The 15972-nt window shown below is 37.1% G+C and overlaps 1 protein-coding gene across 3 annotated transcripts in view; it reads right to left on the bottom strand.

The window, feature by feature from the left end:
- Nucleotides 1–894: 894 nt before the first annotated feature.
- The window catches only part of LOC117224889 (uncharacterized), a 119088-nt gene continuing 104010 nt past the window's right edge, over nt 895–15972 (bottom strand). The window contains exons 3-7 of one of the 3 annotated variants that reach the window (XR_013034737.1): nt 15346–15489; nt 11976–12307; nt 8983–9257; nt 7156–8114; nt 895–4774 (exon numbers count right to left, since the gene is read on the bottom strand). Coding sequence is in view for 1 of the 3 variants with exons in the window: in XM_076526157.1 (XP_076382272.1) it covers nt 7415–8114; nt 8983–9257; nt 11976–12307; nt 15346–15489 (1451 nt within the window). In the remaining 2 variants the exon portion in view is untranslated. Of the gene's footprint in view, nt 8115–8982; nt 9258–11975; nt 12308–15345; nt 15490–15972 lie in introns of all 3 variants that reach the window. The other 2 variants (XR_013034738.1, XM_076526157.1) reach the window with 2 other exon arrangements.

Consider the following 15972-nt stretch of genomic DNA (forward strand, 5'->3'; position numbering starts at 1 on the left):
TTGATAAGTATTTTTTTATTTTCTCATAGGTGAGAAACGAGCTATGGTTATTTGAATGAAAAGTGACAAGTAGTGGGGATAATCAGTGGACTCCTATTATACGAACCTACCCGGTTATATGAACTGGTTGGCCCCCGTCGAGTTTATAATGGAGTTCTGCTGTATAACTAGTCGCAGTGTACTTACACATTTCTCTCGGTAAGGTTAAGGTTCACGATGGGGGAGATTAGGAAAAGTCTCCGCAAACGTACGGAAAAGTCTTCGCACGTAACGTAATATTAAAAAATAGCAGGAAATTTACGAAAATATTGACTACGGTGAGGTGCGATTGTATAATGAGTAGATAGCGAAATTTTCTGCAAAATAAAAATTGTGAGCAGGAATTGCAAAACGCTGGAGTTATGTCCACATTTATAAATGCATAAAATCCGCAGTCCAATAATGAGGTTTTGATATTTCAATGAGCTTAGAAGAAGTCAATAGGAGATTATAAAAAGTATAAATGGAATAAATGTAACAGTATAACGATGATGCAGTTCGAAATTTATTATTAAAAAAGTATGACCTATGTGTGTCGAAAAATGATTGGTTTACGAGGTATTTTAATTTCATAAACTCAAATGCTTGTGTTAATAATTTTCTTTGACATTATTTAAAAGTAGTTTTAAAATTAATATAACTTCCTGACAATTAAATATATAAATTAATAATAAATTACTTAACATGGATGCCTATCACGAATTATACAATCTTTTGTGTCTCAACTTTTAGACAAACAAGATTTCATATTTTTAGGCCAAAAGAAAACTGTAGGTCAGTTTCTAAATATTAGATTTCTCCTAGCAAATTGAGATTGCTCCGCTAAAGGTACATTAGTAGTAAATAGAACGCCACTTTGATTAGTTGCAAATCAGTGTATTTTCAGATAAAAACTATACAATAAGAATCTCTTCTTGCGAACGTTCACAATCAGTACGCAGAGTATTAACAAATGTACAAAACGCATGGATGACATTTCAGTCGTTACACTAAGCTTACCATCAAATTTACAAAATGGTGGACGTATCATTGTCCTCCCTTAGGATAGCCTACAATTAAGAATCTTCGTTTAACCCCTCCAAACCCCAATTCATTCCACTGGCCAGACAGAGCTTTCACAGTATTACAAAAGTATTAGGAAACTATTATATGGGATTCGTTTATTTATACAACATTTTTATACATATACACATACAGATATTTTTACACACATTTTCAGCACCTACAATGTTTGAAATGCAATTATTTTTAGTAGTAGGTAAATATCGGTAAAGAAAATTAATTTTTCTAATCAAGATATTTTAATTGTTTCCCGAATTTTTTTATTATAAATAAAATTATTTTTTTAATTATAATAAAATAATTTTTCCCAATCTTTTCCCTTTAAAATTGATCTATTGATACTAATAAAAGCAATACGTTCTGACGTATGTTTAACCAAATAAACATAACTTCAAGTCCGTATATTTTTTCATTCAGAAAAGAAACATCCAATTCTAAGCAACAACGTTCGCAAGCTTGTACGATAAAAAGGTACAAATATTTTTTAATTTTACTTTTCACTCTCGCCCACATCAGAGACGTCCAAGATCCGCCGGTTTAATTCAGCACAGTGGGTTTGAAGGGGTTGAAGTCGATGATCTACGGACGGATCGAAAAATCACATAATTCCTCGCGATCATGCAGGAACTGTTCTTCACAAAATATCAGCTAGACGTTCGTCGCTCCCTTAAAACCAGTTCCTTACATATATTCTCATCGCAACAAAACGTTGGGTCGTGGTCTGTTGCGAATCGACGCTCGCAAATTTCACGTTCGCAGTATTCTCTCCACAACTGACGGATAGATCTCTACCGTAATTGGTGAAAAGATCTGTACCGTAACTGAAGAAACGTTAACCCCACCAGTGGGAGATTCTTCTTGGAACCAGTGAAGCGTTAAACACGCTCAACGATCGAACCAACGACGTGTCGAGTGTCAGTGACACTCGCACCAATGCAAGCGAAGCAAAAGTGTGTTTTCATCCTCATTTTTCATTCTATTTTACGAACTTTTCTCAAATACTCTCTATTCGTCTCGTTCATCTGATCAAAACAACGCCAAACATGATACAATTGCGATCATAATTACCTGTGTAACAAGCGATTAAACTTTCGCGATTCAACTAATTACTAATTACTACTGATACTAATTGCTGCGAATTGTATGCATTTATGGTAAGTGTTACTAGATCAAATACGAAACATGGAACACATCTAAAGACTTTCAAAAAGCTATTACATTATTTTCAACTTATTAACATTTCATCTATCGGCACTTTTTCAACAGTCTTTTTAGAAACGAACATCAACAGTTAAGAGTTTCTCAAAAAATTATTCAGAAACTACAATAATGTTGTTTGCAATCTAAATGAATTATTTAGATTAACGTAATGTAACGAGTTCTTCTGAAATTATTATTTCAACGAAAATTATCGATCTCCTCTTAGACACGGTTTATTCTTCGAAAAGTCTACTGATAAACTTCCGATAAACAAAGTATTAATTTGATTCAGAGAAGAAACATACTTATATTGAACTAGTATTCATTTGACATAAAACTTGTACTTATCAAAAATCCACAGTCCACTTGTTACACAAGTAATTACAATCGTAATTATACCGTGTTTGATGTTATTTTAATCAGCAACACGATACGAATATGCTGCCATAAGTTTCACTGCCGAAAAACCAAAAGCAAGGAATACTGGTTTTTTAATTTAAAAGCCTAAGCTCGCACGCGTCGTTCGATATCTACCGAGAGTCTCGATCCTCAGTTCACCGGAAAAAATGTCGTTCCACTACCATAACTGTCACTCGGCGGACCCGAAATTGGGACAATTACGGAGAGAATACTGTATCTCATTTACCTTGTCGAGCCGTGCACAAGTTAGTTCTTAGAAGGGAACAGTATCCGGTACATCTAAATTTACATATGCTGGCTCAAAAATCGGCGTTCCGACACGTTCCGCGCCGATCCGTTTTGATTCGACTTTTCATTCAGACCATTTGACGTTTCAAGTAAAACTTGACATATTACATGTAATTATTAATTATTCTACGTTCCCTTTGTTCTATACTGTATCTTCGCGTAACGCCTCATTCTTTTCGTGGAAATATTAGGTCTACTGGAAAGTTCTGTCCGATAGTGTCACTTCAAGTTTCAATCCATATGCACATGTTGATTTGAGACATATATGACTATCTCTCTTTATCATCGCATTTACACGCATGTACTCTCCTAAATAAACTGAAACAAAGATGTCTCATGTCATTATTAAGCGAGACGCGATCGTGAAAACTGTAAATTTTGTACACTTAACAACGGAAACGAGTGAATAAAGTGCGAGCAGTCGAAATATCGGAAGAAATTAAAGTTGCCGCTACACTCTTTTCAATTGATTAAAATTATTGCAAACAGACAATTTCTGCTTAGCTTCAGTCTCTTGTAATTGACACAAAATTTTTGTATTCTATAGAAAGATCCGCACTCTAGTGTCGACAATTGAGCACTTATTTGTAAATCCAATATATTAGGTCTACCGGAAAGTTCTGTCCGATAGTGTCACTTCAAGTTTCAATCCATATGCACATGTTGATTTGAGACATATACGACTATCTCTCTTTATCATCGCATTTACACACATGTACTCTCCTAAATAAACTGAAACAAAGATGTCTCGTGTCATTATTAAGTGAGACGCGATCGTGAAAACATGGCTGCCGATGATAATGCCAGACCACATGCTGCTTCGGCGACTCGTCAGGAAATCGCAGAGCTAGGCTGGGAAATTCTGTCGCATCCACCATACTCCCCAGACCTAGCACCCTCCGATCATCACTTGTTTCTCTCTTTGCAAAACTTTTTACAGGAGAAAAATTCAAAACTGAAGCCGATGTCAACCAAGCACTAGTCGAGTTCTTCGCCTCTAAAAATAAATCATTTTTTAAAAATGGCATTTACAAGTTGCCATCACGCTGGCAAGAAGTCACAAAGTAACGATGGAAAGTATATTCTACAATAAATATTATTAAATGTACGAAAATTGTGTTATATTTCAATTCAAAAACGGACAGAACTTTCCGGTAGACCTGATATTTATATTCGGTCCGAAAAACTTGTTATAAAATACATGTTCCACGCGCGGCCTAAATGGAAAGTTTAACGTGTGCCCATCGGGGCCGGCACACGTTGCACGGAACGTGTTAACCGTGCGCTACTGTAACTGGAACTCTGCGGACTCGAAGTTTCTCCAGTTATGGAGAGACTACTGTACATATTTTGTCGGTGATCGGATAGAAGCGATCAGCCGGTTCTAATAATATCGATCAGCCGCAGCACAGATTCCCGGTACCGGAAGTCACGCTGCGTCCCGGCGAGGCCCGCTACATCCTCTGTACACGCACGGGACCGTAATTACGCGATCATTTTCCCCGGTCAACAGCCTTGTAAATCTTCCGCCCGGTACCCCGTGAAGGACGCCGCCGTTCTCAGCTAGGAAAAAGGGGAGAAAAAGACCTCGGAGGGATAATTTCTTCGGCAAATGGCGTTGTAAATTCCGTTGGTGCATCGCCGCGCCGTTTCTGCCCGAACGGTTCTCCAGTTCGACCCAGGAAGTCGCGTGTTATCTCCATCAATGAACGCCGGGGACTCGATGCGTTCCGATATTGGTCGCCGTACTGTTAAGGGGTCATGCCTAGTCAACAGTATTAAAACGAAACTTTTTCGAATATCTTCGGAGATGATTGGACTGCGTACCTTTACAACCAATAATGTGACCGAAGCATGCTTGGGATCGTTTATCATTTTATTGGCAATTTTTCGTCGACGTAGGTTTTGAGTTACATTCTCGAGATACGGATGATTTTTTTTTATGCGTTGTTGAAACAGGTATAGATCGTACTTGATTGTCAAAACCCGGTATTTTGTAGTTTTGTATACAGGGCGAATCACTTAACATTTTTATTGATAATATCTACGCTTGTTTTCAATGATATGAGAAATATGTAAGAAAAAAACTGTGTTTCACTTGGAACGGCAATAATTTAGAAAAAAATCTCTTCTATCGCAATGACTGCATCACGAAAGACAATGAAGATATTTTAGGTGACAATCTTAGGTAATTCAGCCAGTATACTTACTTTTACCAAATTCATTTTTAAATCATTGTGAGACAAGTTGAAATACCAATTGTGAAGGAAGGTTAAATTGAAAGTGTCAAGTTTCTTTCGAATCAAGTTGTTTCTTTTATGAGAATAATACTAAATAACGATTTTGATACCGTGGGTCAACATAGACCCAGGGTTAATAGACTTTACTGTTTTAAACCAGTATATTGTTTAAAGTATAAAGTTGTACAGCTTGCAGTAATTATTTTGCTGTAACATAAAAGTTGCTTTTTTGTACAATAGAAGATGTGTGATTTTATTTATGAAATTAAATGATCGAAAGACTTTTAGAAAAATTGATTTTGGAGAAAATAGTAGTATTTTCTATGCAAAAAGTATATTTAGATAAAAGAAGAACTCTCATTAACGAAATTCATTTTTTAAGAAACTACAGCGAGAAAATTACTAGAAAGTTTTTAAGAGAGCTTATTTAAAAAAATGTCTATTTATTTTTCCAGGGACAATTCCTAAGAATCGCTTCCTTTTTCAGGTAGTTAACTAGACAAGACACCTTAATGAATTACTCGTTAACACGGCTTGAAACAATTGGAAACGTTCCCAGGGATACATTGAAACCTGCATCTTCCTGAATTTAACATCGTAATAACGATAACAAAAATGTGTAACTTTTTGTCTTTTTGTTTAAAATATTTTCCCTGAATAATTTTGTTGTAATTTCGTATCAGTTTTAAGAAGTTCGATTAAAATGTATCGGTAAAGGTGGATATAGCATGTATTACTAGATTGAGATAAAATACATTTTTCTGCGGTAATTTAAATCCATTTTTTTCTATATTTGATAATAGAATTTCTATATTTTTCTTCTTGATAATAGAAACTTATATATCACACCCACCTCTCCGCTTCCGAGTCGTCAATGGGAAATTGTCTAGGTTAGTTTTAGTATGAAAGTTCAATCATATAACAAAGATTCAATAAGCATATTTAATAAAAATGCTGTGAGTCTTATTATCGCACGTATGCTTTTTTTAATTTACATGTAACATTTTATTTATATTTCTTTTCATTGGTTTATTTGAATAGTTTACCAGGATTCGTTAAAAAATATAAAATACACAAATCCCAATGGAATTTTTAAACATAATAGAAACGACATGACTACAATTATTATAACCAAACTGTGGATTTTATGCATTAATGTGGAATACAAAACAGTAAATGCAAGAGGATATATTGAACAATGCAGTTAAATTGTTCTCAAACTTTTCAAATGTTAGAAATAAGAACAAATCTTGACTGATCAAATTGATCGAAAAAATTCGCAGTCTAATCATAACTTATAATTGATCAATGATTATCATAACTTATAATGTTTTGCATTTATCGTTAACTTGATTGTGGAGTTAACTGAAAGAACGTACACATTTAAAGCAAGAAAAAGATAATAATCAAATAGTATAGAATAATTCTGAAAAGTTTCATTCTTCTGGAAAACTCTTTAAATTATAAAACTGTCATAATAATGTTGTTTAGTATAATATAACAATTCTGTTAATGAGTTAGTTGGTTGCAATCTTTTTGAACAGCGTACGCGCGCGGCTGTTATAATATAGAATTCAGTTGAAATAAAAAGATTATTTTATTTCTCAATTTCATTATGAAATTTAATTTATTAATTTCATTTATTCACTTAACCAGTTAGCTGCATTTGACGAGTATACTCGTCACAATATAAAATCCATTTCGTCGCGACAAGTGTACTCCTGAAAAACCACTAACTGGTTAAATAATTCTTCGGCAAATAATTCTCTCACCCAAGTATTTAAACATCCAAATGTCGAATCCTTCATACTAAACGAACTCCTACACAATTTACCACCACACCCGACGAAACTTAAACGTCACCTCATGTCCGCTTAATGTACAACAATATTGTCTTGATACGTACCAGTAATCGTTCTCCGCCCGTCGAAAGGAACAATCAAATAACAGCTAAAGACAAGCAACACCGGTTGCACACTGGCCAACGTCGAAGACGACCGAAGGTCCGTGAAAAACGTTCCAATTGTTTCGCGATCGATGAACCCTCGCTAGGAAATCAGCGCGCGGCTGATCCATCCACTTCCTTCCTCCCCCTCGCCCTCCCCTCGATGCAGTTCGTTTCCCGGAAACATAACGAACCTCCTGTAGCCCAGGAGGAATCACGATCAGCAGACGGTATTATAAATTCCTTCTTCATCGTCCGCAGCGTTCGCGTCCGATATCTCCGACTGGGACAGCGCCAGCTTCACGTATCCCCTATCCTTCTCTCTGGTCCCATTCTTCCCCCCGGGTGGCGGTTTTTCTTCGGGAAGGCTGGCGATCGTCGGCTCGCAGATCTCCGCGTAGATTTCCTCTGTCTTCGACGGCGGGGTCGATGGCAGTGGCGTTAAACTGTCCCTGACCTTAGAGTACGGCGGGTCTAGGTCCTGCTGCGTCTGAACCTCGAGCACGCTCGTGGAAACCGATCGTTGAACCTGCTGCCTCGAGGACGGCGACGCCTGCAGTAGATTCGTCTCCGATTCCAAGCTGGCGTATCGCTCGGACCTCATGCCGATTTCCGGCCGAACGGCGAACGTGAACGAGGCCGACTTCTTCGCTGGGTTCCTGCTCCTGCCACCCTGAGCTATCCTCGAGATCCGGTCGAGGAAGCTGTGGTTATTACCGCTGTTCATCCGAGTGTTGCTCCGGTCCCGGATCGTCGTCCGTTTGATATGCTCGAGCCCCTCTTTCAGACTCTGCAGGATCGGCTTCGCCTCGGTCTTCGATTTGATCTCCTTCAGATGCAGCTCTTTCAGGGGCCCGTTGTTCAATGGAGGCTTCGGCGGCGCCACGCGAGGTTCCGTTGCTCTTTGGTCCAAGGCTCTTCTGCAATGCAAACGAACGGTCACGGTGCTGTGGCCGGTCTGGAGACTTCTGGGATTTTTTTTCGTATTTTCATGGGGAGGAATTTTTGCCGAAGCTGGTACAGCGCTCTCTTCTTTGAATAGTTCGCATTTTTTGTTCGTCGCGTTCGAACGCTTTCCCGGTTAATAGTTGTAAAACAAGCGTGTTTGCGTTCGTATATATTTTTAAAGGAACTCTTTTAGTAATTCATTCGATACGAAAAAGTGGTACACGTATTTTTCTACAGGGAAAGGTAGAGTGCACGGAAACAACTGTACGCTGTTCGTTTTCTTTTTTCATTTTCTACGTGTCGAGAGGAACTTCTACTTGTAACTTGGTAATAACAAGATGCGAAGTGACATTATTAAATTCTCGTAATGTTTATGCTATTTTAAATCGCAACGGTGACCTGTGCAGTGAATGAAAAGCCGTATGTTCGTTGAAATTATCGTTGTATAATCCCATGAATTATATTATCGTACGCGAAAGTGTAATACAGGATTCAGCGAAAAATAAGTGAAAGGACAATTGAATGAGCGCACTTTGTGAAATCGATAGATTTTTACAAAATAACACCTGCAAGACATCTATAACTATGCATAAATAAAACTACTGTATAAATTTTAATTTGAAAAGGACATGACAATGGTGACTTTTTCATATGATACGGGAGATTTTCATTCACTGGGAGATATTCAATTACTGAACAGATCACCCTAGTCAATTTTGCCATGAACGCATAAAATTCACCGCGTCTGATTATAAAGCTAGGTAGGTAATTAATTTGATCTCAGTAAAGAATTTTAAGTAATAATTTTCTTATTCGTGTAAATATCGAGAGATTTGTTACCTGCAAGCTGAAAGTAACCGTTGCATCTTCGGCGATGCCAGCAACCGTGCTTCAGAAGGACATCCGAGCCGCGCCCTCTTCACTCGAGGTGCTGTGGGCCCCGTTGCGACCAACTCAAGGAGTTCTGGGACCGTGGAATTCGGTAAGGGTCTCTCGGGTATCAATGGTACTGCACAACCTAACACTATGGGCCCCCTGGTCGCGGCTTCCAGCTGCATCAGGCCGCTATAATCTCGTGGTAGAGGTATGGGCAACGGTCCAGCAACTAATCGTACCTATTAATCAGATTTTTATCTGGCTGGTTAGTAATTTGGAAGTGTAAATTGTTTATTGGCTTCGTTGGGATATCGTGAAACATAATTGCCCTGATCAATTTTACGTAATTGCGCTCATTGCTTTCACAGAGGAAGATGATTTTCTCTCGTAACACTATACCCACGGCTATATAAATTAATGTTTATTCAAAGCGACGCCCTTTTCACTTCATTCGTGTGTAGTGGAATGATCAAATATGGTACTATGACTAATTAATTATTAATATTTAGGAAAAGCAACTTAACAATTCAATAAGCAATACTTATTTAAAACGATCACGTTTTTGTTTTTTTTGTATTTTTCACATTATTCATGACACGACAAAGAATACTATCATATAAAACATTTTGATTATTATTATTATTATTATTATTATTATTATTATTATTATTATTATTATTATTATTATTATTATTATTATTATTATTATTATTGTTATTGTTATTATTATTATTATTATTATTATTATTATTATTATTATTATTATTATTATTATTATTACATTGAAATATGTTCTCAAGGTTGACATCTGGACAACTTTTTCCTATACAAGTTGTCGTCGCTCGGCTTTAGTTTCCGAGATATTTGCAAAAATGTATTTGATATAACATATGTAGAGTACTGAAGCTAGTTACTGTGAGGGTAGCCAATTACTGCGCTTTTACTTGATTTTCAAGCATAATAAACTTTACATTTATCAAATAAGATACATAAAATTTTTTTATCTAAATTCGATACGCTATTCATTTGATGAAATTAAACATGCAAGAGACGAAACTTCGTGAAATACAAAAATTATTTCAATCTTTTTATAAAGAATTCGTTAAATTTTCTGCAAAGCTTATCAAGAAGTTCAAGAATATACTGAACGAACGGAGATCAATATTCAATAAAATAAATCGTTCTAGATAAGATATCACAGTTTATGTATTTCGTATGTATTATGTATTTAGACTATAAAATAACAAACCAGTGAATATTTATTTAATCTTTCATTTTCAGCTTCAACAGTTTATTTACCGTGCAGATATAACTGAATCTATTTTGCGCTCTGTATACGTTAGTTACTCTACACAGTAATTGAACCTATTTTTCGCTTGATATGTTAGTTACCGCGTTCAGACACGCTTCCTGCGGCTAGAACACGCGAAAATGTTGATCGTGCGTTAATTCAAGAGAATCGTCGTTGCACAGTACGAAGGGTGGAGCAATACTTTGGAATTCCAGAAACTATTTATTTCGGAAATTTTAAAACACTTTGCACTCGAAGCTATGTTAACTGTAAATATAAAATCATTTTTCTAACTTATAATATTTACATTTTATATGATAAAATGCATTTTATGCATATGAAATTGACTCTTGGGACTCGCACGACAGTTACACTCTTAATAATTTTTTAAATCTAAGCTTTGTTAATATCAAGATTATCTTGAAAGGTGATATAACAAATTTGAATGGTGCCTCAGAGTCACGACTCGAGTGCAAAAGGGTTAACCAGAAATTAGTATATGCGTTGCCTGATTGAGAAATTCATTCCACGACCGTTGACGGAGTACCAGAAGAATTATCGGGTGAAAGTGGCTCGAAACAATTTGAAATCTATCAGAAAAAATCCCTGGATAAAGATTCTTTCCCCATAGTCAACATTTGAGCCGTTTATTTTGAAAGTAGCATAAATGGTGATTTTTTAATGTTTATATGAAATTATTTATACTGAGAAAAATATCAGTATCCTGAGATAACAAATGCAAGTAAATCTTCTCGAAAGTTAGCATCCATATTTTTAAACGTGTTAAAACGCAAACCCTTAAATATATCGACTTAAAAACAAAGTGACTTATGCCACTTTCAAAATAAACGGCTCAAATGTTACGAGCGATCTTTTTAATTTGGTTTTCGAGAAATGTATGAAGAATGTCTAGTTTAATTCTTAACACGTTCAAACCACCGTCATTTACATCGTAATCAGATAATAATAGATAAATTAATTTTATTACACTTTTACACCTTATTACACAATTTTATTACATTATTGTGTTTTAAAGACTCGATGTATAGCTCAATTTCGTTTTGCTAAATTATTTTAATATCACGTAGCAGTGATGTTTACCAGGTGGTGGTAATGAACGTATTAATGTCTGCAAAATATTACCCAGAGTTCTGATTTGTAAAGATCTCTTCAAGATACGTTGGCATTTTGCAAAAATAACTGCTATCCTAAACGTAAGGATAGTAATAAAGCTTCGACGTGGAGAATAAGTGAATGATCTTTTAGAGACAGATTATTTTGAAAGTGGCATAAATCACTTTACCGTAATGAAAAGTGGTGATTTTTTAATGTTTATACGAAATTATTTATACTGAGAAAAATATCAGTATCCTGAAAGTTATCCTCGAAAGTTAGCATCCATATTTTTAAACGTGTTCAAACGCAAACCCTTAAATATATCGACTTAAAAACAAAGTGACTTATGCCACTTTCAAAATAAACGGCTCATTTCATTAAAAGCATCTACAACGAAATCTCCTAAGCAAAATCAGATGTGATTGTAAAGCGATAAACCACCCGAAGCCTCGTCTTATTCTTACATAAAGGGGGGGGGGGGATTCTGTGGACTTTGAAAGGATTAAGTATATCGAATCTGTAGAAGAAGGTAGTAGTCGCCAACACTCACCCTCAGAGGAAGATCTCTTCTGGCCAGCTGATGAACTCTATACAATACGGCGTCGCTTCCGGTGTCGAGGCTTCCGCTCTGGCAAGTCGCGTAAAATTCACCTCTCGCGGAAAGCGGCGCGAACAGCTCGTGCCCGTGAGAGTCCAAGCACTGCGCATACTGGTCTCGTTCCGATGACCTTGAACTCTTACCTTCCGGAACGCCGCTGGCGACACCGGAAATGCCGCTGGATACTGGCGCCCTCCGCGTATCTTGGAAAACCGCGGCGAGTCGCAGAACTTCTCCTGCCCGGACTGTCGTCTTCGTGTAGTGTGCCCTTAGATTACCGTTTTCTGCAACAGAAATGCGCATTGCGCTTAGAAATGCGCGTTACGCTCGGAAATGCACGTCGCACAGAAATGTTCATTAACCCGAGAAAGATAACCTACGTCGCAGAGGCGCCTGCGAAGACTGTTGATTTTTGTTAATTTTTCATAGAGGTCTAGTGATTTAAGTTTAAAATTACTTAAAATATAAAAAAATATAATATAAATGCATTTTATTTTTACAATAATGCCAAACCTTTAAAATGACTAGATTAACTTAAATAAATATCCATTGTTAGTATAAAATTGACGCCTTAGAAAAGCATGCGCCTCTGAAGCGTATGGTTATCTTTTACGTACGTTGTCATATGGTTATCTTTCTAGGGTTAATCAATAATTAACCCTTCGAGCGTTTATGCCCTGTATATATAATGCGTCACGGTCAAAGTCCATTCACAGTGGCAAAGACCTTTGTGTACAGAGGGTGAGTCACAAATAGGTCCGCACGATTTTTCAGCCCCCTCCAATTGTCTGTTAATTAGTGTTTAACGGACGAGAAATTGTAATTATTTAAATTCAAAAACAAATTAATTTTCGGTAGAAAAACACGGTCGCCGTTGTATTTTTAAACGAAACTAGGTAATTTTAACGGCTCTGTTTCAAACATGATCCAAAAAGATCTGAATGATCATTCTACTCCTTTAATGTTGCGCCACAAATATGCCGAGGCCACATTTCTTCGTTGAATTACAGTGCAAGCCGATGCGAGTCCATTACACGCGAAACACCGTGTATATTGCTGGTCGGAGAGATTATTTTGGATTTAGAGTTAAAGTGGCTTCGAGAGTATAAAGGGTTAATACTTGTAACAGCATTCTCGCTGCGTCCTTCGCCTCATGCGATACTAACAAGTGTTTACTGTATCAAACGGACTGCACGCAAACACGCGATAGATTTTTACGCGTGCGCTCTCGGCTGAAGACTAATTTCCGAGCAATTAATACGATCGGCAGATATCGTCTCTCGCGTGAATCTCCCGGCGATCAAAGATTCGAAATTACGCGTATCGTCAATAGAGAGAAAAAGAGAGGGAGAAAGAGAGAGAAAAGAGGTAAAAAGTCAGAGGGACGGAAATAAAGAGAGGAGGGAGAGCGAGGGAGGGAGGAAGATAGTGGAGAGCGGAGAGGGGGGTGAGGGAGAGGGAGAGAGAATCATAGGGACAGAGGGAAAAAGGGAGAGAGGGGCGAGAGGAGAGGAGGGGCGAGAGGGAGGGAGGGAGAGAGTAGAGAGGGAAGAGTGAGGGAGAAAGGGAGAGAGGGAGAAAGGAGAGAGGGAGAAAGGGAGAAAGAGAGAAAGGAGAGAGGGATAGAGGGGGAGAGGTAGAGAGGGAGAGCGGGGGTGAGGGAGAGAGGGCGAGCGGGGGTGAGGGAGAGAGGGCGAGCGGGGGTGAGGGAGAAAGGGGCGAGAGGGTGCGCAGAGGAGGGGGAGAAGGGAAATGGGGAGAGGAGCAGAGCGAAAAAGGGAGGAAAGGGGAGAGGGGACGGATGGAAAGGGTGGAAGAGAGGGGAGAAGAGTGAGATGGAGAATGACGATGGGGAGCGAGAGTGAGAGAGGGAGATACAAGCACCGCGACCCCCATAGGAATACCCTTTCACGCGCGACCATAATCGTTATAGCACATAATGGCATAACGCCCGTGTGTATCGTAAGAATCCCAACGGCTTTCACCGGTCCGCATGCCTATTACGTTGCGTGCCCCTCACCTACGTTTAAACGCACGAACAAGCGCGCCGTGGAGTCGCATTAACAGACACATTAACATTCGTGTCACGGCCAGTCGCTCTATCCGCGGGAATAATCCGAACCGCGGGCCATGCGTGAGTGCACGCACCGGTTTCGATGCATTGTCACGTCCTAGACGAGTGACGTACCCGCCGACAATGTTATCCTCGCTGCGATTCTACGCTTGTACATGGCGTCCAGGGCATTGTGCGCAACGTGTCGTCGAAAAGAATCTCCTCCTCCTAATCGATATCAAATTAACCCTTTGCTCACAGAGAGTTTTTTAAGATCTATTGCTACGAACTGGAATGCATTTATATATGAACTAGCTTTTTTGTATTACATTATATACATTATATAGTTAACAGAATACTTTGAACTTTATGTCACAGATCATATGCATAAAGGGTAGATGTCCCAATTTTTGCGTCCTCATTATATATAAAGTGATGATTTATATATATATATTTTTTATTAAGCTTACCTATCAACATGCAAAATTTGGGGGGAAGAATTACATTGTTTATGTGTTAAAATGTAGTAAATATTTTTTAATTGATTTTACAGTGGTTCTGGCCTCTAAAACGACACAGAACTATAATCAAGAATATCTATTTTTATTTAATTAAAAAGATGATTAAATAACTAATTTTTGTCACGCAAGAAAATATTTCTAAAGTCAAAAATGTCGGATAAATCGAAATATATTTTTAGTGTACTAAATGAAAATTAGATTATTTAATGACAGCTGACGCTTTTCACTTATCTTCAGAAATATAGATTTCTGTTACCTTACTTTATTATGTCATATCATATCCATACCATTTGTTACAACATTTCTCTTTCCATTTTTCTCTCTTTGTTTGCACTGTGTTAGATTGTTATTGTATTTTTGTATCGTATAACAGAGGGTTCATTCAGTTAAACGAATAAACGTTATCATTATCATTCTTAAAATAGAAAAATTTCATGTCTTATTGGATAAATATAATGTTAATTATCCCCGAAATCAAACCAAAAACAGAGCAATCGGTCACCCCACAGTAACCAGCTCCACTATTGCAAAAATTAACAGCAAAAATTAATTCTTTTCTGGTTACAGTGCTTTGCAATTAATGTTAACTGTACTATTTGAAATACTGCGTCAGCTTTGTGCAACAGGAAAAATAACTGTTCTTTAACAGGCGTACACTTATAGCGTGTTCTTGAAATAATTACTCGAAAATTTAACACGAAAATGAACATTTAAGACAATTTTATATTAAAAACTTTCGATATCTTACCCATTTTTGAATGCGTCAACGTGTAAGCTCTGAGAGGTTTAGCGAGTAGAAACGCTGGAACACCAGCCCGAACTAAAGCTCCTACTCTTCTATACACTCTGGCACTTCCGGTACCACTATTGTTTGAGACAACGGAGAACCAGCCTGTAACAAACAATTTTACAATAATTCGTACAAATTCATAAACAGTTAAACCTTAATTCATGTAAATATCAATGAATATTGAATATTAATCAACTTCGACTAATAAACTGCACATTAAATTAAAAATTGCACCTAGCTCCATTTTAATTTTCAACAATGGTATACTATTGTATTGGTAATACTTGAAAATTGATGGCAATTGGTTATCTCGTTAGCGCAATAAAAATATATTATTACGTAAAATTTTCTAGATATAATCTGCAACTTATGTATTTAGAATAAGTTTATCTCAAGTGTTATAAATTTTGTTTTGACTATGAACAAAAATGTAACAATAATCACAATGGGAAGTAGAATAGGTTATATGTATTACTCAATTTTTATGTATGAAACAGTCATTGGAATCTAGTATTAGTTTTAGCATAAAGTGAGCCGTAACGAAAGGTTTAATTCCTCTTATAATGACTCCTTAACCCACTTTGA

The sequence above is a fragment of the Megalopta genalis genome, chromosome 13, assembly GCF_051020955.1.
Source record: "Megalopta genalis isolate 19385.01 chromosome 13, iyMegGena1_principal, whole genome shotgun sequence".
NCBI lineage: Eukaryota > Metazoa > Arthropoda > Insecta > Hymenoptera > Halictidae > Megalopta > Megalopta genalis.